Here is a 25,762-nt window from a genome sequence, read left to right on the forward strand (position 1 = left end):
AGAACATTATGTGCTAGCTGGGTACCTAGCTGTCACATGGCATTAGCTCTCTCCCATAGTGTCTGGCTACCCTCCCTTAGCTTCAGGCACGGGCGTTAACACTCAAGTCCTTAATAAACCTTAGCTACACATGATACTACAAAACAGGAATTCATGTACTAGCTAGCATAGAGAATAACAACACTTTTCCTTGCAGATATCCCCACACCACACCCAATATGCAATATAGCCATTTAACCCTTTACACTCTTGGGAATTGGCCTATATGGATGTCATGGATGTTGAAATGTTTCTTACAGTAGAATTATGGAAAGCATTTACGTAACCATGGTAGCAATTAAAAGGGAACAGTATGGAGATTGTGGGGAAATTAATAGACTAAAGGTGAGGACACAACAGTTCACCTGACACAAGGCTGAATCCAAACATTACACTGTAGATACTTTCAACAATACGATGAGAATGTTCTTGGGAAATATGGGGTAGGTACAACATAAGACAAAAAAAATACAAAGGTTTGTGTGAGAGGTCAAACTGGTGTCTCCAAGTGGCCACACACCTCTCCAATTGTGCACAATCCAAACATTAGACAGTGTAACAGTTCCTAAGTAATTTCAATGCACTTTTATGACTCAAAGAAGAGCTTTTTGAGCTCTCCTAGCTTTGCCGTTGAGGAACTAGAGAAATCCCATTTGTCGTTGTTTCATTTGGAACACAGCCCTGCATCACACAATTACTGTTGTTGTTTTCACAATCCAAAAGCATTACATTATAAATCGCAGTTTAAAGCAGGGGGGGATAATTTGAAAGCTTGTTCTATTGCCAACATGATTAGCTAAATGATAAAATATGATCTTAAGGTGTGAGGATTTCACAAGGCAATGCAGAGAAGCAGATAATGTTGGTGCACATAGAATGGAGTCATGAGTGAATTCAGATGTGTGGTCCATGGCAAATGTTCTTCAAAATACAACAAACAGGCTCATTCTGTTCAGGACAACCCAGGGTTTAATGCCATGTCATCTTCTAACTGTACAAAAAATGACCTCTTTAAAATTTGAATATAATCAGATTCTCTCAGCTAAAATTGCTAAATCTTTTCTCTATGCCAAGAAAAAATATTTTGAGTTTGGTGACAAACCACACAAATTACTCGCCAGACAACTTCGAAAAAATGTGAGTGACCGAATGATTCACAAAGTTAAATCTGCATCTGGGGAATTACTCTCTTCCCCCAAAGACATCAATGACAGATTCCGTCAGTTTTATGAGACTCTATATACATCTAAAGCGGATCCTAACCCCTTAATTATGCAAACATTTTTGGAGGACTGTAATCTTCCTGCCCTGAACCAGGAAGATTCTAACTTCCTGAATAAGGAAATATAACTCTTGATGAAATTCGAGAAACAATTAAATCTCTAAAGAGTGGCAAGACCCCGGGCCCAGATGGATACCCTGGTGAATTCTATAAAACATTCAGCAGCATGCTCTTTCCCTACCTGCACAAAATGTTGGTTCAGGCCAATGAGGATGGAGCTCTCCCTTCTACTTTGGACAAAGCGTTCATTACAGTTATACATAAGAAGGGTAAAGATCCAGAAGAGGTAGGGTCATAGACCAATATCTCTCTTTAATACAGACCAAAAGATTTGAGCAAAAACTCTGGCTAACAGGCTTAGCACTTTAATTGGCAAATTGGTCCATTCGGATCAGACCGGCTTAATCCCTAACAGAAACTCATTCTTCAATCTCAGGCGCCTCTTCAATATTATGTATTCTCAGAGGCTACCCAACGTGGACCTTGCCGTCATATCTATTGACGCCGAAAAGGCCTTTGACCAAGTTGAGTGGCCCTATCTATTCAAGGTCCAACAGAAATGTCATATTGGAGATGGGTTCATAAATTGGATCCAGCTTTTATATAGGAACCCCTGTGCCAGAATACTAACTAAACAATCATTGTCGCCCCGATTTAACCTTTACAGAGGGACAAGGCAGGGTTGTGCGCTGTCGCCTATGCTCTTCGCCCTAATTATCGAACCGCTCGCTCAGACGATTAGATCTCATACAGCAATACACGGCTATAATACTAAAGATACTCTAAATAAGATTTCCCTATACGCAGATGACATCCTCCTCTATGTAACAGAACCCCAGGCTAGTATCCCAGCTATTCTTGATGTGATCAATTTGTTTGGTACCTTCTCGGGATACAGAATAAATTGGAACAAGAGTGAATTAATGCCCATACGGTCGCAAAACACCTCCTGGCTAGAACATCTCCCATTTAAATCTTCAGAAAAATTGACCTACCTAGGAATTGCAGTTACCAAACAATACTCCTTACTATTTAAAGAGAATTTCCCCTCTCTGATACAAAAACTCAAAGCAAACATACTATTTTGGAGAACTCTCCCAATTTCTATGCTCGGAAGAATTAATGCCATTAAAATGGTCTTACTCCCACAACTGCTCTACCTATATCAGAACATCCCAGTATTCATACTTAAATCCTTTCATAAACAACTGGACTCAATTATCAATCCTTTCATCTGGGATTATAAAACACACAGGATAGGTAAAATACACCTCTGTAAATCCAAGATGGAAGGAGGATTGTCTCTCCCAAATTTTATATTTTATTACTGGTCCGCTAACCTCCGCATTGTTACGTTTCTGCTGGATGACGCACTTCCGGCATCCAGCTGGCTTACTATGGAGCGTGAGGAGTGTCACCCCTTCTCTATTGGCGCTGTGATTTTGTCGCCTGTCAATCTGGAGATTGACTTTATTCACTTTATTGTAACAGTCCTATTATACATAGCACAGTCCGAATCTGGAAGCAAATTAAAGTCCACTTTGAGCTTAGACCAATGTCATTCATGCTCCCTGTCGCCAGGAATCCCTCCTTTGCCCCCTCTAACCTTGATAACTGTCACGTTCTTTCAAAATCGAACCCAGAAGCAGACCAGGACAAGGAGAGTAGGAAGAAGGTGAGTATTTATATGAATGGGTAGATATATCCAGGTGGCGTAGCTGACAGCGGTGATGAGTTGATGGGAGTAAATAGGTGGATCCAATGGGGTAATAACACCTTTGAGCGATGGGGAGAGTTGGGGATAAGTACCATAGGGGATTTATACATAGAAGGGACCTTTGCTTCCTTTGAGTTGCTGAGGGAAACTTATAATCTTCCCAGAAGTAATTTTTTCAGATACCTACAAATTAGAGACTACGTTAGAAAACACCTCCCAACATTTGGGAATGCTAAACCTTCCATGTTTGACGGATGCATAAAAATATGCCCCACCTCAGATAAACTGATATCGCGTCTATATGATGCTTTTCAATCTGTTAGCACACCTTCTACAGATGCCATTAAGGCAAAATGGGAGGAAGAACTAGGGACTGACATCTCGGTGGCAGACTGGGAAGAGAGCTTGGAGTATATCCACACATGCTCCATTAATTCTAGACATCGTCTCATACAATTCAAGGTATTACACAGATTACACTATTCCAAAACTAAACTGCATAGGATATTTCCTGATACATCCCCTACATGTGATACATGTCAGGCTGCGCAGGGTACACTACTCCACTGCTTTGCCCTATGCTCTAGCTTGCATGGTTATTGGTGTGGAATTTTTGGGATCCTCTCTGAAGTTTTGGAGACTTCAATAGATCCAGACCCGCTTCTGATAATCTTGGGAGTAATCTTGGGAGTCCCTAAACGGATGAACCAACCCCCCAAAACAACTAATTTCTTACGGTCTCATTTCGGCAAAAAAACTAATCTTGTTGTTTTGGAAAAGGAGGGAAGCGCCCTCTACCAAATTATGGCTCAGTGAATTGGCAAACACTGTACACTTAGAAAGAATTAGATATATTCTGAACAATAAATTATCAACATTTGATCAAATCTGGCAGCCTTTCCTCTCCTACTTGGACGAGTCGGCACTGTGAATTTGTACTTACTAACGCACTCTCAATTGTAATATTTTAATCTACCTTTGGGCAGCATGTGCTGGCCCTGCCACCCGAGCAGTTGGGGGGGGGGATATTTGAAACATCTTCTAACTGTAAATCAAACATCATGACAATAAACGTTGACACTGTATACTACATTTGGAGACCCAGCCTACAATGGGAAACCCAGCCTCGAGCTGCCCAGTGACACAAGCCTACCAGACGGGCTAAATATCTTTTGTGCTCGCTTCGAGGCAAGCAACACTGAAGCATGCATGAGAGCACCAGCTGTTCCATATGATTGTGTGATCACACTCTCTGTAGCCTATGTGAGCAAGAAGTTTAAACATGTCAACATTCACAAGGCCGCGGGGCCATACGGATTACCAGGACGTGTACTCAGAGCATGCGCTGACCAACTGGCAAGTGTCTTCACTGACATTTTCAACCTCTCCCTGACTAAGTCTGTAATACCTACATGTTTCAAGCAGACCACCATAGTCCCAGTGCCCAAGAAAGCGAAGGTAAGCTGCCTAAATGACTACCACCCCGTGGCACTCACGTCGGTAGCCATGAAGTGCTTTGAAAGGCTGGTCATGGCTCACATCAACACCCTCATCCCGGATACCCTAGACCCACTCCAATTTGCATACCGCCCCAACAGATCCACAGATTACGCAATCTCAATCGCATTCCACACTGCCCTTTCCCACCTGGACAAAAGGAACACCTATGTGAGAATGCTGTTCATTGACTACAGCTCAGTGTTCAAAACCATAGTGCCGACAAAGCTCATCACTAAGCTAAATACCCTGGGACTAAACACCTTCCTCTGCAAATGGATCCTGTACTTCCTGACGGGCCCTCAACAGGTGGTAAAGGTAGGCAACAACACATCTGCCACGCCGATCCTCAACACAGCGGCACCTCAGGGGTGCTTGCTAAGTCCACACCTGTACTCCCTGTTCACCCATGACTGCATGGCAAAGCACAACTCCAACACCATCATTAAGTTTACTGGCGACACAACGGGGGTAGGCCTGATCACCGACAACGATGAGTTAGATCATAGGGAGGAGATCAGAGACCTAGCAGTGTGGTGGTGCCAGGACAACAACTTCTCCCTCAATGTGAACAAGACAAAGGAGCTGATCGTGGACGACATGAAAAGGAGTGCCGAACTAGCCCCCATCGATGGGGCTGTAGTGGAGCGTGTCGAGAGTTTCAAGTTCCTTGGTGTCCACATCACCAACAATCTATCATGGTCCAAACACACAAAGAAAGTTGTAAAGAGGGTACGACCACACCTTTTCACCCTCAGGAGACTGAAAAGATTTGGCATGGGTCCCCAGATCCTCAAAAGGTTCTACAACTGCACCATCGAGAGCATCCTGACCAGTTGCATCACTGCCTGGTATGGCAACTGATTGGCATCTGACTGTAAAGCGCTACAGAGAGTAGTGCTTACAGCCCAATACATCATTGGGGCCAAGCTTCCTGCCATACAGGACCTACAGTTGAAGTCGGAAGTTTACATACACCTTAGCCAAATACATTAAACTCAATTTTTCACAATTCCTGACATTTAATCCTAGTAAAAATTCCCTGTCTTAGGTCAATTAGGATCACCACTATTTTAAGAATGTGAAATGTCAGAATAATAGTAGAGAGAATTACTTATTTCGACTTATTTCAACGTATTTCAACTTATTTATTTCATCACATTCCCAGTGGGTCAGAAGTTCTGACCCACAGTGAGCCTTTCCTTAAGCAGATGTCACCACTGAACCAGTATGAACCACAGAGCATAACATATAGGATTGAGGATTTGATGTGCTATCTACAGTAAATAGAGAAGGCTTTCCTTAGCAGATATCACAACATCCAAACCTAACATAGAACCATATAAAATGTGATGTAATAGCTAGCTAGGCCTTTCCTAGCAGATATCCCCACACCACACCCAATATGCCTATGGCATGTGTCTGCAGAGGAATGTTCGAAAGGCTAGTATGCACCACAAATATTCTGCTTGAGATGGAGCTACTCACACATCACCATCACCAACCCATCTGAGTGTGAGGAGGGGAGGAGAGGATTGGGTGGGGGGAGAGATAGGAGTAGGAGAGGTGGGAGAAGGGGAGGGGGGAGAGAAGGAATGAGGGGTTGAGGAGAAGAGGGGGAGTAGGAGGAGAGAGGAGGTGCAACAGGGTTGAACAAGCTCCAGATGAGCAGATGTTTTTCCTGACGATCTGACATGTGAGATTCTTGTGTTTATTTATGTTTTTCCGAAATACTGCCTAGGCTGGCAGTCACAGATTCTTAGAAGTTTATGCAGCTGTACATATTGGCATGTAAAGGTAACATATTGGATTAGAGAAGAGGCTTGGAATCCGAGCTACATTGGATAGGACAAGCTATACTTCATCACTGCAAATGAGAACAGTAAGAGAGCGTCCCATCGTGACTGGTGTCAAATTCACTGGTCCATGTGAAATAGCACACATTACACACATTATTGATATATGACCTGAGGGTGGAAATAGGCTGAATACTGGATATACTGTAACTACAAGTCCATAATGTCCGCTCTGCACACATATTGTATGCATACTTGCATTTAAAAGTACAGTATATGAATTCATGACTTTATTGATTTGATCATCCCCATACTGTTTTTATTTATTTACTTTTCTGCTCTTTTGCACACCAATATCTCTACCTGTACATGACCATCTGATCATTTATCACTACAGTGTTAATCTGCAAAATTGTAATTATACGCCTACCTCCTCATGCCTTCTGCACACAATGTATATAGACTCCCTTTTTTTTCTACTGTGTAATTGACTTGTTAATTGTTTACTTCATGTGTAACTCTGTGTTGTCTGTTTACACTGCTATGCTTTATCTTGGCCAGGTCGCAGTTGCAAATGAGAACTTGTTCTCAACTAGCCTACCTGGTTAAATAAAGGTTAAATAAAAAAAATATATATTTTTTTTAATACACATCATTCTGTGCATTTTTGGCACAAAATAAATGCATCACTTCCTTACTTGTGACTCGGCAGATATCTTTTTAAACCAGGGCTATATCTGGCCTCCATGTGCTGTGCTCCAGTTTCCCAGCCTAAAGCAGCAGAGATATAGCTGCGTCATTGTGTCTTTTAGGCAGATTCTCAGAGAGACAGAAACCATTCAGAGACCCAGCCAGTGCTGCCACCTTCTGGACACTAGAGGTTTGTGGGACTTGGTCTTAATGACATCATTGTGATGGGTAAGATAACGCCAAAGTAAGAGCATCATTAGAAATGTAAGTCATGCAGACAGGTTGTTAGATGATATGCCCTTCACACAATATAACCTGTTCTCATATGCATAGGGTGGGAAACGTATGCTCTATTAATGTTCCTGTTGTTTAATGTTCGTTATTTAGACTCTTTTCTGTGAATTATATCACGAGTAGTCCTTGAATCATTACAATAATGTATGTTTTCATTGAGTGCATTATAAAATGTGTAAAAAGTGACTGCCGGTATTTTGCAACATTTCTTATAACGGTCTCATGAAAATCAAGATAGATTCATGTGTAGCTGTGTTGAGTCCAGTATCCATTCGTCATAACGTTGTTTAAATTCAATGCTGTATTAGCGGCTGTGATCAGATACTAATGCTATCTATACAAGAGGCTTCGGCTTTTCAAAAACTTGTGGAATGTCACTTGCACCCAACAGCCACTAGATGGCCCTCCTTACTTTAGTGAAATATTACAGTACATCAACACAGCACTAGCCTACTTCACTTAGTCATCAAACAAATCCCATTGTTATATCCTCTCTATTCCAAAGCAGGTTTTCTCACTGACCTATGCATATATCTTGATTATATGAGGTTATTATAAGCTATGTAAGCTAATGAAATATCAATCAATGCAAATTAAATTGGATAGACACAGACATGGGGGCTGGAATTAAATAAGCAAAGTGTTAAATGTCAATCCAATGTTAACAACTTAATTGGGCCGGGAGGCTGAGAGACCTGGTGGTTATTGTTTCTGTCGCCCCTATGTCTGTCTGCTCTAGTTGACATTTCACTAAATTAAAATGAACAACAAAAGAATGAGCATTCTAAGCAGGCTGCTTCAGCTCATTGTCATTTGTAGAACCAGAAAGACTGTTGTAACAAATAACAGTGGCTGTGTTCTGTGCTGAAGTTGTCTGGGCACTGAGATCATATGTAATACCTGTATTTACATGGTAGTTACAGTGTCATTACAATGTAGGTGCACATTGTTACATTACAAGGCCTGTTTGCATACTGTGATGCAGAGGTTTGCAAAAGGGGAGATATAGTAGACTACATATACAGCTGAAGTCAGAAGTTTACACACACCTTAGCCAAATATATTTAAAGTCTGTTTTTCACAATTCTTGACATTTAATCCTAGTAAAAATTCCCTTTCTTAGGTCACTTCGGATCACCACTTTATTTTAAGAATGTGAAATGTCAGAATAATAGTCGAGAGAATTATTTATTTCAGCTTTAATTTATTTCATCACATTCCCAGTGGGTCATAAGTTTACATACACTCAATTAGTATTTGGTAGCATTGCCCTTAAATTGTTTAACTTGGGTCAAATGTTTTGGATAGCCTTCCACAAGCTTCCCACAATATTTGGGTGAATTTTGGCCCATTCCTCCTGACAGAGCTGGTGTAACGGAGTCAGGTTTGTAGGCATCCTGTTATGTACTTGAGTGAAGACCCAAAAGCGGTTTTAACAGAAAACAGAGTTCTTTAATGAAAAACAGGAATGGCATAAATCCTCTTCCAACGTAGTCAATGGAACAAAAAGAACGTTAGAATAATGCAGGATGCACCTGCCAGGCAGACTCCGACAGGATAGGACAAGGTGGAAGCAAACGGGACGACAGCTTGCTTCTGGCATCAAAAACACAAACAAGAATCAGACACTGAAAGAAGCAGGAACAGAGAGAGAAATAGAGACCTAATCAGAGGGGGAAGAGAGAACAGGTGTGAAAGAGTGAATGAGCTAGTTAGGGAAGATGTAGAACAGCTGAAGAATGAGAGACAGAGAAGGTAACCTAAAAAGACCAGCAGAGAGAGACAGAGTGAAGAGAAAGGACAGGAACAGACATAACAAGACATGACAGTACCCCCCCCCACTCACCGAGCGCCTCCTGGCGCACTCGAGGAGGAAACCTGGCGGCAACGGAGGAAATCATCGATCAGCGAACGGTCCAGCACGTCCCGAGAGGGAACCCAACTCCTCTCCTCAGGACCGTACCCCTCCCAATCCACTAGGTACTGATGACCACGGCCCCGAGGGCGCATGTCCAAAATCTTACGAACCCTGTAGATGGGTGCGCCCTCGACAAGGATGGGGGGGGAGGGACGAGCGGGGCGCGAAGAACGGGCTTAACACAGGAGACATGGAAGACCGGGTGAACGCGACGAAGATAGCGCGGAGAAGAAGTCGCACTGCGACAGGATTAATGACCTGAGAAATACGGAACGGACCAATGAACCGCGGGGCCAACTTGCGAGAAGCTGTCTTAAGGGGAAGGTTCTGAGTGGAGAGCCATACTCTCTGACCGCAACAATATCTAGGACTCTTGGTCCTACGCTTTATTAGCGGCCCTCACAGTCTGCGCCCTGTTACGGCAAAGTGCCGACCTGACCCCCTTCCAGGTGCGCTCGCAACGCTGGACAAAAGCCTGAGCGGAGGGGACGCAGGACTCGGCGAGCTGAGATGAGAACAGCGGAGGCTGGTACCCGAGGCTACTCTGAAAAGGGGATAGACCGGTAGCAGACGAGGGAAGCGAGTTGTGGGCGTACTCTGCCCAGGGGAGCTGTTCTGACCAAGACGCAGGGTTACGAAAAGAAAGACTGCGTAAAATGCGACCAACAGTCTGATTGGCCCGTTCGGCTTGACCGTTAGACTGGGGATGAAAGCCGGACGAGAGACTGACGGAAGCCCCAATCAAACGGCAAAACTCCCTCCAAAATTGAGACGTGAACTGCGGGCCTCTGTCGGAAACGACGTCAGACGGAAGGCCATGAATTCGGAAAACATTCTCGATAATGATCTGAGCCGTCTCCTTAGCAGAAGGGAGCTTATCGAGAGGAATGAAATGAGCCGCCCTAGAGAATCTATCGACAACCGTAAGAATAACTGTCTTCCCCGCTGATGAAGGCAGTCCGGTGATAAAATCTAAAGCGATGTGAGACCACGGTCGAGAGGGAATGGGAAGCGGTCTGAGACGGCCGGCAGGAGGAGAGTTCCCAGATTTAGTCTGCGCGCAGACCGAACAAGCGGCGACAAATCGACGCGCGTCACGTTCCCGAGTGGGCCACCAGAAACGCTGGCGAATGGAAGCGAGCGTACCCCGAACGCCGGGGTGGCCGGCTAACTTGGCAGAGTGGGCCCACTGAAGAACGGCCGGACGAGTAGGAACGGGAACGAACAGAAGGTTCCTAGGACAAGCTCGCGGCGACGGAGTGTGAGCGAGTGCTTGCTTTACCTGCCTCTCAATTCCCCAGACAGTCAACCCGACAACACGCCCGTCAGGGAGAATCCCCTCGGGGTCGGTGGAGACCTCAGAAGAACTGAAGAGACGAGATAAAGCATCAGGCTTGGTGTTTTTGAGCCCGGACGATAAGAAATAACAAACTCGAAACGAGCGAAAAACAGAGCCCAACGAGCCTGACGCGCATTAAGTCGTTTGGCTGAACGGATGTACTCAAGGTTCCTATGGTCAGTCCAAACGACAAAGGAACGGTCGCCCCCTCCAACCACTGTCGCCATTCGCCTAGGGCTAAGCGGATGGCGAGCAGTTCGCGATTACCAACATCATAGTTACGTTCTGACGGCGATAAGCGATGAGAGAAAAACGCGCAAGGATGGACCTTGCCGTCAGAGAGAGAGCGCTGAGAAAGAATGGCTCCCACGCCCACCTCTGACGCGTCAACCTCAACAACAAACTGTCTAGAGATGTCAGGTGTAACAAGAATAGGAGCGGATGTAAAACGATTCTTAAGAAGATCAAAAGCTCCCTGGGCGGAAACGGACCACTTAAAGCACGTCTTAACAGAAGTAAGGGCTGTGAGGGGAGCTGCCACCTGACCGAAATTACGGATGAAACGACGATAGAAATTAGCGAAGCCCAGAAAGCGCTGCAGCTCGACGCGTGACTTAGGAACGGGCCAATCAATGACAGCCTGGACCTTAGCGGGATCCATCTTAATGCCCTCAGCGGAAATAACGGAACCGAGAAAAGGGACAGAGGCGGCATGAAAAATGCACTTCTCAGCCTTCACATAAAGACAGTTCTCCAAAAGGCGCTGGAGGACGCGTCGCACGTGCTGAACATGAATCGAGAGAGACGGAGAAAAAAAAAAATCAGGATATCGTCCATGTAAACGAAAACAAAAATGTTCAGCATGTCTCTCAGGACGTCGTTAACTAGTGCCTGAAAGACAGCTGGAGCGTTAACGAGGCCGAAAGGAAGAACCCGGTATTCAAAGTGCCCTAACGGAGTGTTAAACGCCGTCTTCCACTCGTCCCCCTCCCTGATGCGCACGAGATGGTAGGCGTTACGAAGGTCCAATTTGGTGAAAAACCTGGCTCCCTGCAGGATCTCGAAGGCTGAAGACATAAGAGGAAGCGGATAACGATTCTTAACTGTTATGTCATTCAGCCCTCGATAATCCACGCATGGGCGCAGGGACCCGTCCTTCTTCTGAACAAAAAAAAACCCCGCTCCGGCGGGAGAGGAGGAGGAGACTATGGTACCGGCGTTGAGCGAAACCGACAAATAATCCTCGAGAGCCTTACGTTCGGGAGCCGACAGAGAGTATAATCTACCCCGGGGGAGTAGTTCCCGGAAGGAGATCAATACTACAGTCATACGACCGGTGTGGAGGGAGAGAAGTGGCCTTGGAACGACTGAACACCGTGCGCAGATCGTGATACTCCTCCGGCACCCCTGTCAAATCGCCAGGCTCCTCCTGTGAAGTAGAGACAGAGGAAACAGGAGGGATAGCAGACATTAAACAGGTCACATGACAAGAAACATTCCAGGATAGGATAGTATTACTAGACCAATTAATAGAAGGGTTATGGCGCACTAGCCAGGGATGACCCAAAACAACAGGTGTAAAAGGTGAACGAAAAATTAAAAAAGAAATGGTTTCGCTATGATTACCAGAGACAGTGAGGGTTAAAGGCAGCGTCTCACGTTGAATCTTGGGGAGAGAACTACCATCTAAAGCGAACAAGGCCGTGGGCTCCCCTAACTGTCTGAGAGGAATGTCATGTTCCCGAGCCCAGGTCTCGTCCATAAAACAGCCCTCCGCCCCAGAGTCTATCAAGGCACTGCAGGAAGCAGATGAACCGGGCCAGCGGAGATGGACCGGAATAGTGCGTGATCCAGAAGGAGAGGCCTGAGTTTGCGCTCACCAGTAGCCCTCCCTTTACTGATGAGCTCTGGCTTTTACTGGACATGAGGTGACAAAATGACCAGCGGAGCCGCAGTAGAGACAGAGGCGATTGGTGATTCTCCGTTCCTTCTCCTTGGCCGAGATGCGGATACCCCCCAGCTGCATAGGCTCAGCATCCGAGCCGGCGGAGGAGGGTGGCAGTGATGCGGCAGGTGGCAGTGATGTGGAGAGGGGAGCAACGGAGAACGCGAGCTCCTTTCCACGAGCTCGGCGACGAAGATCAAACCGTCGCTCTATGCGAATAGCGAGAGCTATTAAGGAGTCCAGACAGGAAGGAACCTCCCGGGAGAGGATCTCATCCTTAACCTCGACGAGGAGACCCTCCAGAAAACGAGCGAGCAAAGCCGGCTCGTTCCAGTCACTAGAGGCAGCGAGAGTGCGAAACTCAATAGAATAATCCGTTATGGATCTATTCCCCTGACATAGGGAAGACAGGGCCCTGGAAGCCTCCTCGCCAAAAACAGAACGGTCAAAAACCCGTATCATCTCCTCCTTAAAGTCCTGATACTGGTTAGTACACTCAGCCCCTCGCCTCCCAGATTGCCGTGCCCCACTCACGCGCCCGTCCGGTAAGGAGAGAAATGACGTAGGCGATGCGGGCTGCGCTCCTGGAGTAAGTGTTGGGCTGGAGAGAGAACACCACATCACACTGAGTGAGGAATGAGCGGCACTCAGTGGGCTCCCCAGAGTAACACGGCGGGTTGTTGATCCTGGGCTCCGGAGACTCGGAAACCCTGGAAGTGGGCGGTGGATCGAGGTGGAGTTGGTGAACCTGTCTTGTGAGGTCGGAGACTTGGACGGCCAGGGTCTCAACGGCATGTCGAGCAGCAGACAATTCCTCCTCGTGTCTGCCTAGCATCGCTCCCTGGATCTCGACGGCGGAGTGAAAAGGGTCCGGAGCCGCTGGGTCCATTCTTGGTCTGATTCTTCTGTTATGTACTTGAGTGAAGACCCAAAAGCGGTTTTAACAGAAAACAGAGTTCTTTAATGAAAAACAGGAATGGCATAAATCCTCTTCCAACGTAGTCAATGGAACAAAAAGAACGTTAGAATAATGCAGGATGCACCTGCCAGGCAGACTCCGACAGGATAGGACAAGGTGGAAGCAAACGGGACGACAGCTTGCTTCTGGCATCAAAAACACAAACAAGAATCAGACACTGAAAGAAGCAGGAACAGAGAGAGAAATAGAGACCTAATCAGAGGGGGAAGAGAGAACAGGTGTGAAAGAGTGAATGAGCTAGTTAGGGGAGATGTAGAACAGCTGAAGAATGAGAGACAGAGAAGGTAACCTAAAAAGACCAGCAGAGAGAGACAGAGTGAAGAGAAAGGACAGGAACAGACATAACAAGACATGACACATCCTTGCTCTAACATGCTTTTTCAGCACAGCCCACACATTTTCTATAGGATTGAGGTCAGTGCTTTGTGATGGCAACTCTAATACATTAACGTTGTTGTCCTAAAGCCATTTTGCCACAACTTTGGAAGTATGCTTGGGGTCATTGTCCATTTGGAAGACCCATTTGCGACCAAGCTTTAACTTCCTGACTGATGTCTTGAGATGTTGCTTCAATATATCCACATAATTGTCCTGCCTCATGATGCCATCTATTTTGTGAAGTGCACCAGTCCCTCCTGCAGGAAAGCACCCCCACAAAAAGTATGATCTTTGTTCCCATGTGCAGTTGCAAACAGTAGACTTTTTTATTTAGGCGGTTTTGGAGCAGTGGCTTCTTCCTTGCTGAGCGGCGTTTCAGGATATGTCGATATAGGACTAATTTTACTGTGGATATACAGTGGGGGAAAAAAGTATTTAGTCAGCCACCAATTGTGCAAGTTCTCCCACTTAAAAAGATGAGAGGGGCCTGTGATTTTCATCATAGGTACACTTCAACTATGACAGACAAGATGAGGGAAAAAAAATCCAGAAAATCACATTGTAGGATTTTTTATGAATTTATTTGCAAATTATGGTGGAAAACAAGTATTTGGTCAATAACAAAAGTTTATCTGAATACTTTGTTATATACCCTTTGTTGGCAATGACAGAGGTCAAATGTTTTCTGTAAGTTTTCACAAGGTTTTCACACACTGTTGCTGGTATTTTGGCCCATTCCTCCATGCAGATCTCCTCTAGAGCAGTGATGTTTTGGGGCTGTTTGCTGGGCAACACAGACTTTTAACTCCCTCCAAAGATTTTCTATGGGGTTGAGATCTGGAGACTGGCTAGGCCACTCCAGGACCTTGAAATGCTTCTTACGAAGCCACTCCTTCGTTGCCCGGGCGGTGTGTTTGGGATCATTGTCATGCTGAAAGACCCAGCCACGTTTCATCTTCAATGCCCTTGCTGATGGAAGGAGGTTTTCACTCAAAATCTCACGATACATGGCCCCATTCATTCTTTCCTTTACACGGATCAGTCGTCCTGGTCCCTTTGCAGAAAAACAGCCCCAAAGCATGATGTTTCCACCCCCATGCTTCACAGTAGGTATGGTGTTCTTTGTCCTCCAAACACGACGAGTTGAGTTTTTACCAAAAAGTTCTATTTTGGTTTCATCTGACCATATGACATTCTCCCAATCTTCTTCTGGATCATCCAAATGCTCTCTAGCAAACTTCAGACAGGCCTGGACATGTACTGGCTTAAGCAGGGGGACACGTCTGGCATTGCAGGATTTGAGTCCCTGGCGGCGTAGTGTGTTACTGATGGTAAACCAAGCTGCTTACCTATTGCAGATTCCATCTTCCCAGCCTGGTGCAGGTCTACAATTTTGTTTCTGGTGTCCTTTGAAAGCTCTTTGGTCTTGGCCATAGTGGAGTTTGGAGTGTGACTGTTTGAGGTTGTGGACATGTGTCTTTTATACTGATAAACAAGTGCAAACAGGTGCCATTAATACAGGTAGCGAATGGAGGACAGAGGAGCCTCTTAAAGAAGAAGTTACAGGTCTGTGAGAGCCAGAAATCTTGCTTGTTTGTAGGTGACCAAATACTTATTTTCCACCATAATTTGCAAATAAATTCATTAAAAATCCTACAATGTGATTTTCTGGATTTTTTTCTCATTTTGTCTGTCATAGTTGAAGTGTACCTATGATGAAAGTTACTGGCCTCTCTCATCTTTTTAAGTGGGAGAACTTGCACAATTGGTGGCTTACTAAATACTTTTTTGCCCCACTGTAGATACTTCTGTACCTGTTTCCTCCAGCATCTTCACATGGTCCTTTGCTGTTGTTCTGCGATTGATTTGCACTTTTCGAACCAAAGTACGTTAATCTCTAGGAGGCAGAACGCGTCTCTTTCCTGAGAGGTATGACAGCTGCGTGGTCCCATGGTGTTTATACTTGCGTACTATTGTTTGTACAGATGAACGTAGTACCTTCAGGCGTTTGGAAATTGCTCCCAAAGATGCCACCAAGGAAAGGTAGAGTGTATTTTGTAAAGGGTTCGGGTTAGATGTTAACTGAAGCTGTGGTCCAGCAGTAGCAGCTGTCTGAGTGGATGAGGATCTGTAGGGACACACTGCGGAGAGATGTCTAATTAGATCACACAGACACACACGCACACGCAGACCCACACACGCAGGCACACACACACGTACGCGCACCGCACACACACACACATACACACACACACATCCACACAAAGACAGTGGCATCGCTCTGGGCATACAGCTATTTTAGGAGTGGTCTAAATGGAAAACTCTCCATGCGTTTTATAAATCCTCAGACTAACAGAACTCTCCTTTACATAGTCACAAAGTTCAAAGTATGACACGTAAAGTATTGTACAGTACATAAAGTTCCACATACAGTAACTGTAATTCATACAATGTTACACAGTGTTACTGTAATTATGTCTGGACACAAATTAACAGTATGTGACCAAAATGAAATGCTTGCATGATACATGTTCCCTCAAAGTTTTGTTTTATTACATTGTTCCTTACCAATCATTCACATAATTTAACACAATTAACAGAGGTTTAACATTGTTGAGAAATCTACAGGAAAATCATCATGTCACTAACAGTGCCAATTCAAAGTCGTAAATTCCAGCTACATTCAACAAACCTCAGTCAGAGTTTGAATTACAACATGTGGGAAAACCCACAGACCCACCCAGTTCAGCAAAATATCACAATATCATTACACAAATTTTCCCCTTGAATCTGATTGGCTCGTCAGAGAAATACTGGCAGTCCAGTGTCCAGATGGGCATTTTTGGACAGTCATCGGGCGGGAACAAACGCACACAAACACACACACACAGGCTTTTCTGGTTACCCCTAGTGTGTTTTGAAGTGTTCATCCTCAATTTCTGAGAGTGTGTGTGTGTCGATGAAACCCTGTTCCATCAATTACCCAGGTGGCTGGGGCACACAGATTCATTTTCAGCCCTTAAATGCAAAGCTCTCTTGTTCTGCAGATTCAATCCCTTATCATCCATAATATCAATCCCTTATCATCCATAATATCAATCCCTTCTGATCCATAATATCAATCCCTTATCATCCATAATATCAATCCCTTCTGATCCATAATATCAATCCCTTATCATCCATAATATCAATCCCTTATCATCCATAATATCAATCACGTATCATCCATAATATCAATCACGTATCATCCATAATATCAATCCCTTCTGATCCATAATATCAATCCCTTCTGATCCATAATATCAATCCCTTCTGATCCATAATATCAATCCCTTATCATCCATAATATCAATCCCTTCTGATCCATAATATCAATCCCTTATCATCCATAATATCAATCCCTTCTGATCCATAATATCAATCCCTTATCATCTATAATATCAATCCCTTCTGATCCATAATATCAATCCCTTCTGATCCATAATATCAATCCCTTATCATCTATAATATCCAATATCCTCACCCCAGCTCATCGTGTATAAGACCTCTGCCAGTTGTAGATAGTGTGTATATTATGTGAGCATGCGGGCAGCCTCTTACAGGTACTGACACTACGATGTCTGAAGACTTTGCCCTGGCTGCTACCCCCCAGGCCCCTCCGTCTGGCAGCCTGCTTAGCCCTCTCCTCTGCCGCAATGAAGTCTGTGGTGGCCCTGAAGAACTCCAGCAGGGCCTGGTGGCTCCAGCTAGTCCCAGGTGTCCCTCCACCTGTCACTCCCCCAGAGAAAGCACTCCCTTCCTGGGTGTTAAAGCCACAGTGTCCCCCCTTGGTGGTCAGCAGCAGGAAGAAGTGGGGGTTGCTCTCGAAGAGTTCCAGGGGTAGGGTAGACTGGGGGTCTCCTCTGATAGGGTCATCCTGAGCACAGACACTCAGAACGGGGATGGCGACTTCGTCTACGTCCCGGAGGGGTTCATTGCGTTCCCAATAGGCCTCCCAGGCTCCCCCACTGCTGCTGCTGGTGCCCGCTGCTAGGGCCAGGGCTCCTTTAGGGCCTGGCTGCTGGCAGAACAGCACCTCCTCCAGGCCATGCAGGGAACAGCTGGAGAAAAGGGTGTCAGTGTGCACTGTCTCACCCAGCACTGTCCTGTACCTAGATATACAGTACACAGACATGAACACACACACGCAAACAAAGAGACAGACCCACAACACCCACACACACAAACAAGTACACATCAGTAAATACATTTAGAAGAGCTGCAAGGCTCTGTAACATCCTTGTTAGCATTGATTGTGAAACCACAAGTTGGGTCCCGATGCCCCGCTCGATCAATAGCACTGTGGGCAGGACACTGGTTGCCATGGTAATGGTATTGTATTTTAATAAAATCCTATAATATCAGGGTATTTGACATCGTTCCCTTTCTTCTCCTCTTCTCAATCAGGTTTCTCTCTCTCTCCACCATCCCCTCCCCCTCTCCCTCCCTTCCTTCTTCCCCACTCCCTTCCTTCCCCTTTCCTCCATCCTTTACCTGCTGAGGCATATCCTCTGGTAAGTCACCAGAGCCCAGTGTAGGGGCCAGATGGGTCCTTTCTCAAACCAGCTCTGGCAGCGGAACACTGGCGAGAGGCAGGCGGCGGCCGTCACGTAGCTGGATGAACCACACTCTCCCAGGTAGGCGAGGAGGAGACCTGACCCGGTGCTCTCGCTCACCGCGTACAGCCGGCTCACAGGCTGCCTGTAGCGCACGTAGCGCACGGCCTCGCGTAGGTCACCTGGGTCGCCAAACTGCTGCAGCTTGACGGTGCTGAGGGGGGTGGCGTTGTGGCTGCGCCGGTTAAACACCACGGGTAGGTAGCCATGGGACAACGCCACCTCACAGAGCTGAAGGACACAGAAACAGAACATAATGTAATTCATAGTGTTAGGTCAATGTAAAAGCCCTATTTAAATACATGAATTCATTAATGCATGATGTTTCAACTGACTATGAACTGTAACAACACCAACACAGGCTGCATCTGACATGGCATCCTATTCCCTATATAGTGCACTAATTATAAAAAGTAGTCCACTTTATAGGGAATAGGGTGCCATTTGAAACACACCAACAGAGTATGAATGTACAGCTTCACAGAGATATTAAAAGAGTGATTAGAGAGAGACCAAGAGGAGGTGTAACAATCACTACATTAAATATTTACAGAGCTAAGAAACTTGCAAGAGCACTTATACCTGGATATCATCTTTTCTCTCTGCGTTTCTCTCTTTCCTCTGTCTCAACCTTTCCTTCTCTTTCTCTTCCTCCCGCTGTCTCTCTCTGTCTGTCTCTTTCTCAACATCTCTCTCTCCCTCTCTCTGAATGAATTCATCCTACTATTATCGTGGATCACAGTAGTATTGAGGTGGCGACACTATTTCATTGAAGTACAGTTTTCCAACATAAGGATGATGAGGTATAAAGACGGAAGTATGCACACGCCAACACTCACACTTAAACTCATGCCTGTACAGTCGCAGACACACACCTACGCGCTGTCACTCAGAAGTATGCACACGCCAACACTCACACTTAAACTCATGCCTGTACAGTCGCAGACACACACCTACGCGCTGTCACTCAGAAGCATGCGCACGCCTGCACAAAACACCTGCAGTACATCCTGCCACACATATGCCTACACAGACCCCTGCACACACTCATTTACACACTGCCACATTCTTCAGACGAACGATGCCAAACTCTCACAAACTCCCACAAATATTGAAGGTCCACCATTCAGCCTGAACATAGCTCTGTGAACAAGACCAAAGGGATTTGTCTCTGACTCAACCAACCGTAGAAATGACATCATCACTCCCATAACACAGCTGTTAAATGCAGAGGTAAAGTCATCATACTGGAGGGTATCACAGTCAAGTTCATCATGCTGAAGGGCTATCACAGTCAAGTTTATCCTACTGGAGGATATCGCAGTCAAGTTTATCATACTGGACGGTATCACAGTCAAGTTCATCATACTGGAGGGTATCACAGTCAAGTTGATCCTACTGGAGGGTATCACAGTCAAGTTCATCATACTGGACGGTATCACAGTCAAGTTCATCATACTGGAGGGTATCACAGTCAAGTTGATCCTACTGGAGGGTATCACAGTCAAGTTCATCATACTGGACGGTATCACAGTCAAGTTCATCATACTGGAGGGTATCACAGTCAAGTTTATCCTACTGGAGGGTATCACAGTCAAGTTCATCATACTGGAGGGTATCACAGTCAAGTTTATCCTACTGGAGGGTATCACAGTCAAGTTTATCCTACTGGAGGGTATCACAGTCAAGTTCATCATACTGGAGGGTATCACAGTCAAGTTTATCCTACTGGAGGGTATCACAGTCAAGTTTATCATACTGGAGGGTATCACAGTCAAGTTCATCATCAGCATTCCTATTTTGATTAAATGCTTATAGAAACGTACTCATCAATGCAACAATGTGTGAATTAACGTAGGACTTGGGCGTTAATGGGCGTACTTGGGCGTTATTTTGAACCAGGCATTTGTCTAGCTCCGAATTACCATAGTTCAGTCTTACTCACTGGCTTGACTAATTGTGTAATAAACGTGTAGACAATATGGTGTCCTGTGTCTGGACACAAGCCTGTAAAATCCACACTCAGATGTGATCTCACCTTTGGCTCTATGTCTGACCTTAAAGAGAGCATACAGGAGTCATGGGACCCATTTCACTCCACAAAGTTGTTTGTTCCCTTCTCTCGGTCGCTCCCTAATCCCCTTCACAGATCTGACTGTACTGGACAGGATAAAGAAATATGGTGAAAACTATTTGGAGCGCAATGCTAAACCAACCCAGTCAGCTCAGATCTGTGTTGAGGAGTTATGAGGGAAAATGGGAGTGGAAAGACCGCAGACTAGCTTGCTACAACTCAGGCCGTTAGGGGGATAGAGGGCATAAATCCTGTAACTGTCCTCTAGCAAATCATCCACCGCACACTCTGCATACTTTCATACTGTATAGCCAGGGCTGCAGGACTGAGCAAGAATATGACTGCGTCCCAAATGGCACCCTATTCCCTATATAGTGCACTACATATGGAATAGGCACACTTGGGACGCAATTTGCAACACCTGCCATTCACCGTCTGTTTCTAGACACTTTTATGGTGTGTGAGTTTGCTGTGATGGAATGTAGGCCCATACGCTACAGTATATGCCCAACTACTGTAACATAACATGGGGGAGGGGGTAAAACAAAGAGCATCTCATTATGAAAAAGGATGACAAAGTCTCATCTAGAAAGGATGATGTCCAAACACACTGATTTAGCTCCCTCAAAATACACGAATGTGCTCTCTCTTTGTCTCTCTCTTCCTCTCCCTGTCTCTTCTTATCTCATCTCTATCTTTCCCTCGCTCTCTCTCTCTTTCTTTTTTTCTGACTCCTTCTTTCTCTCTCACATACACATACAAACACACGTACAAACACACACACACACAATTGGAGTTGACCCAGAAAGACAAAAGAAAAAAGAATCCAACATAATTTGCCCTTTACTCAATCTATCTTTCTATTTCTTCATCTCTCTCTCTCTCTCTCATTCTTCCCATCACCCTCTCTTTTGCTCTGATGCACCCTTGATCTCCCAGCAAAAAAGAAAGTCAAATCTGACAGAATTTAATTTTAGTTCAATCTTTCTTCCCATATCCCTCTCTCTCTTTCTTCCCCTATTTCCCTAGGCTACGGACATAAAAAATCATTCACTTTAACTTTTACTCAAAATTCCTTTTCTTCAGCTCTCCATCTCCCAGAAAACAGAAGTCACATTTGACACATCTGATAGAATACATTTTTCTCCAAATTTCCCTCTCGCATCTCTCATTCTTTCTATTTCCCCCTCTCCTCCCTCCATCTCTTTCTCCCAACATCTCCCTAGGCTACAAACAAAATAATTAACTTAGACCGTAGTCTAAATTCCCATTCTTCTGCTGACTCTTGACAGGCTGTTGATAGTGTATCAGCGCCTATGAATGCTCCCATTGTTGAAAGACTAGGCTAGTAGGGGGTGCTGGCAGTCAAGGTTGTGACTTTTAGTTACTCACAACAGTAAGAGTACATAAATCAGGCTTGTAACAATGCAAGCCTGTCCAGATTGGACAGTTTTACAATCAATTGAGATACTTTATAGTGGATTGGGCAGTTTTTTTATCTAGTTGGGGTAGAATGTGTCAGAAGAATCTAGCAACATTGCCTGGACCGCAGGACACTCTGACTCATTATAAGGCTAATGGGCATTGGAGTGTAGCCTGATCCCAGATCTGTTTGTGCTGTCTTGCTGATAATGGCATGAGTTGGCAAGACAGCACAAACTGATCTGGGACTAGACTATTGGGAGTACAGCTGCAGTGATGTGATCCTTTCACTCATAACCTGCCCAGGCAGAGCAAAGCCTTGTAAAAGCCTTTCTCAATTACCACAATCACCATATTGAACCCTGCTTTTACCACATGGCGCTGTGCTCGTTGTTTGCTTTCTTGCTCTGTTCCTCAGCTTGCCAAGACTGACTTGAATGAAGATGCCCCCCCTCCTCAATGGAAATAGCCATTGGCACTGGTACTTTCTCATATCTCGGCCAACCTCCTTTTTTTACACCACTGCAATGATGAATTAGACATATTTTCACCATTACAAATAACTTCACAGATTGAACCTTCAACAATGAATGGTATAGCAGAGAATTGTATCACCATGAGATAGGCTTTGTTATGTGTATGCATATAATATATGATTACCAAATAAGTCATAATAACTACACTGTAACGGAAAACAGTAAATGATACAGTCATTTGGGGTATTATCAACAGTAAAATACTATGAAACATTTTGCTGCAACATACGGTAAATGATGGTGCATTGTGGTGAAATGTTGTGGGCGGGGAAATAATTGATGTATTTCAAATGGTAATGTATTTCCACCCCACAGAATACAATACTGTAATGTGTCTTTGGAGCACCACAACATTTTGACCACTAGTGGGTGCATGGTATTGTTGTTTCTGGCTCGTTAACATATTTTGAGGCTGCCTTGTAAGAGGCTGTATTTGTTGCACCTGTGAGCGAGAATGATGTAACAATTGAATTCCTTTCTGGTTATAGTGAGCCATCCATTTGTATGGGGGACAGATTAGAGTGGCAGTTGGTCCTAAACCTTAAATGACTGAGCATTTTGCCCTTTTGGTCTGTTTTGATCTGTCGTCGCTGCCAAGCCTTTGTTATGACCTCTAGAAGTGCAAGTGATACAAAGCCCCACATATTCATTAATATGCTGTAATGTGTCAACACTTTCCCTAGCAGCCAACCTGCTTGCACTAATCCCTTGTAATTACAGTTTTGTGAAATACAAAACCCTCTCCTTAATTCATTTAATTAATTCATCCATCCATTCATACTGATTATGGTAGCATTTTACTTTTTACAGTATAATACAGTCAATTGTACAGTATTGTACTGCATGTCATTATACAGTACTTGCTTTGAGACTGTGTTATTACAGTAGATGTACTGTTATATTGAATACATAATTGTACTTGCCACCAAGCTGCCTGTAAGCTACTGTATATTCACAGTAACCCCATTACAGTGTAGAGATGTCTAGAGTTGATGTAAATCTCATTTCTGCCCCTGAGACAGTTCACAACAGCCCCCAATAGACATCCATAGCATTGTAACACTGTAAGCTATGTTATAAGTAACAGCTATGTTGTCAGAGCAGAGGTAAAAAAGGAGCAAGACAATTAGTATAATTTTGCCCCCATTAAGACCATAAGACAAGCCTTAGCACATACTGTAGGCCTAATAACAGGTGTAGGTGGGCACTGGGCACACTATGGTTGAGGGTGTTTTCACATGATGAACAAGAATAAGCCTGGTTATGAGAAGGTATTGCATGGTATTTCATCATTCATTAAATCATTAGGCTACCTTCAGCACATTTCTAGTGATTTTCCCGAAAGAGTTGGGTATGATGAGGAGGATTGGGCTCGTGGAATTACTCGAGGTTCTCCTCCGTTTCTGGTACGACGCACCGGCCACCGAAACTGCCCAGTCCAGTGCCACGAGACCATCGTCACTCAACTGCAAGTAGTCTCGCACGAAATGCACCCGGCTCTTGTACGGCCAGCACGCGCCGTAGACTGTCTGAAGAAACGCACTCGCCCGCCATGTCCATCCGGTGCACGCCGTGAAATTGCTGAAAGTCCTGCAGTGTTTGAGGAGATAGTTGGCCAGCGCCGAGGGTTTGCATATCAGTGCAACAGCGGGGACTTTATTCTCACCTTCCAAGTCCGGTGTCTGGGCATTAGCACAGTCCACCGGGACCTCCCGGTCTGAGACGCACCTCTCCGAGACCCTCTCCTTCGTTTGCCGCCGTGAAATTCCGAGCCTCTGGAGGAGTGCGTCTGGCTCGCGCTGGGTACCAAAATATTTCGAAGCTGGCCAAATAACGGCCACCAGAATCACAATACACAAAACCACTAGCCATTCCAGCATTTGAACGGTGGGGAATAAACGGTCAATTCCACGGATGTTATATAGGCCTACAGTTATTCTTTAATTCAAGTCAGCCAAAGCTAATAAAGCACAAATAACAAACCGGACCATCTTCGGTTGGTTGATGTCTTGTTCTCACAAAGCACAACGTGCGCGTAACCATATAGACTACTTGCTTTCGTTGGGAGAAACCAGAATGCGCACAGTCACAGTCCCCACTTTATTTCCTATAGTAACATTTCCACTTTGATATCTCCTGCCTTTTATGGTTGATTCGATTTTCTGTACATCCTTATTGAAAACAGATCGTTGAAGCAGAAACTGACTGGAAAAGACCCACTGTTTCAAAATAAAGCGCTCGGCTCCAGAATGGCTGCCTTCTTCAAGGTGCATTCCTGGGTAAATTACGCAAAGTGTTTTCTCCGACAGCACATGAAAGGTATGGACACCCCATCTCCAGGCCGTTCCAAATCGGGATGCATGGTGTTCTCGGCGCGCGCCTTTGAATGATCAGTAATTTCATGCAGAGCTGCGCAAGCTTCACTCCTCAACCTCAACAGCTGTGTGAGCGAGAGAAACGTCAGAATGCATTGCACTGTTCATGCTTCAAATGCGAGCCAGGCAGGCGCCTCCCAGCTCCCATGCAGAAACCCTTCGTGTCAGACTGTCAGAGGCGAAAACACATCAAATTAAATTATGGATGTACAGCAACATTTTCTCTTTCATAGTAGTCATTCTATGTGAAATAGTATGGCTATATGTAAGGAATAGAGGGACATTAGGGAGGCAATATATGTTAGGTAGTGCTCGTAAACCGCTGCTTGTATGGGGTGATAATGATGTAGTTGTTGCTGTTTTGGACCTATTTGAAAATGATGGCAGTCTGACAGAGTGCAGTAGCCTGTCAGGGAGGACTGATGGTGAGGACCAGACTGACAGAGTGCAGTAGCCTGTCAGGGAGGACTGATGGTGAGGACCAGACTGACAGAGAGCTGTAGCCTGTCAGGGAGGACTGATGGTGAGGACCAGACTGACAGAGAAATGTAGCCTGCCAGGGAGGACTGATGGTGAGGACCAGAATGACAGAGTGCAGTAGCCTGTCAGGGAGGACTGATGGTGAGGACCAGACTGACAGAGAAATGTAGCCTGCCAGGGAGGACTGATGGTGAGGATAAGAATGACAGAGTGCAGTAGCCTGTCAGGGAGGACTGATGGTGAGGACCAGACTGACAGAGAGCTGTAGCCTGTCAGAGAGGACTGATGGTGAGGACCAGACTGACAGAGAAATGTAGCCTGCCAGGGAAGATTGATGGTGAGGACC

The 25,762-nt window shown here is 45.1% G+C and overlaps 1 protein-coding gene across 1 annotated transcript; it reads right to left on the reverse strand.

Moving 5' to 3' along the window:
* Positions 1-16,405: 16,405 nt before the first annotated feature.
* Positions 16,406-25,036, reverse strand: LOC135546392 (protein ABHD15-like). Its single transcript, XM_064974770.1, has 3 exons — positions 23,875-25,036; positions 18,408-18,760; positions 16,406-18,025 (listed from the first exon to the last, which is right to left on the reverse strand). Exons 1-3 carry the CDS (start codon positions 24,439-24,441, stop codon positions 17,404-17,406), a joined length of 1,542 nt encoding a protein of 513 aa, XP_064830842.1. The 5' UTR covers positions 24,442-25,036; the 3' UTR covers positions 16,406-17,403.
* Between the last annotated feature and the right edge of the window lie 726 nt (positions 25,037-25,762).

This window comes from Oncorhynchus masou, chromosome 9 (genome assembly GCF_036934945.1).
Source record: "Oncorhynchus masou masou isolate Uvic2021 chromosome 9, UVic_Omas_1.1, whole genome shotgun sequence".
NCBI lineage: Eukaryota > Metazoa > Chordata > Actinopteri > Salmoniformes > Salmonidae > Oncorhynchus > Oncorhynchus masou.

Bases quoted from the DNA above. Each gene is read 5' to 3' on its own strand.
- LOC135546392 (XM_064974770.1), bottom strand. From the start codon at position 24,441: ATGCTGGAATGGCTAGTGGTTTTGTGTATTGTGATTCTGGTGGCCGTT. The intron at 18,761-23,874 runs GTAGCCTAATGA...TGTGTCCTTCAG, and splicing joins TCACTAGAAATGTGCTGAAG to CTCTGTGAGGTGGCGTTGTC. The intron at 18,026-18,407 runs GTAAAGGATGGA...CTGTATATCTAG, and splicing joins CAGAGGATATGCCTCAGCAG to GTACAGGACAGTGCTGGGTG.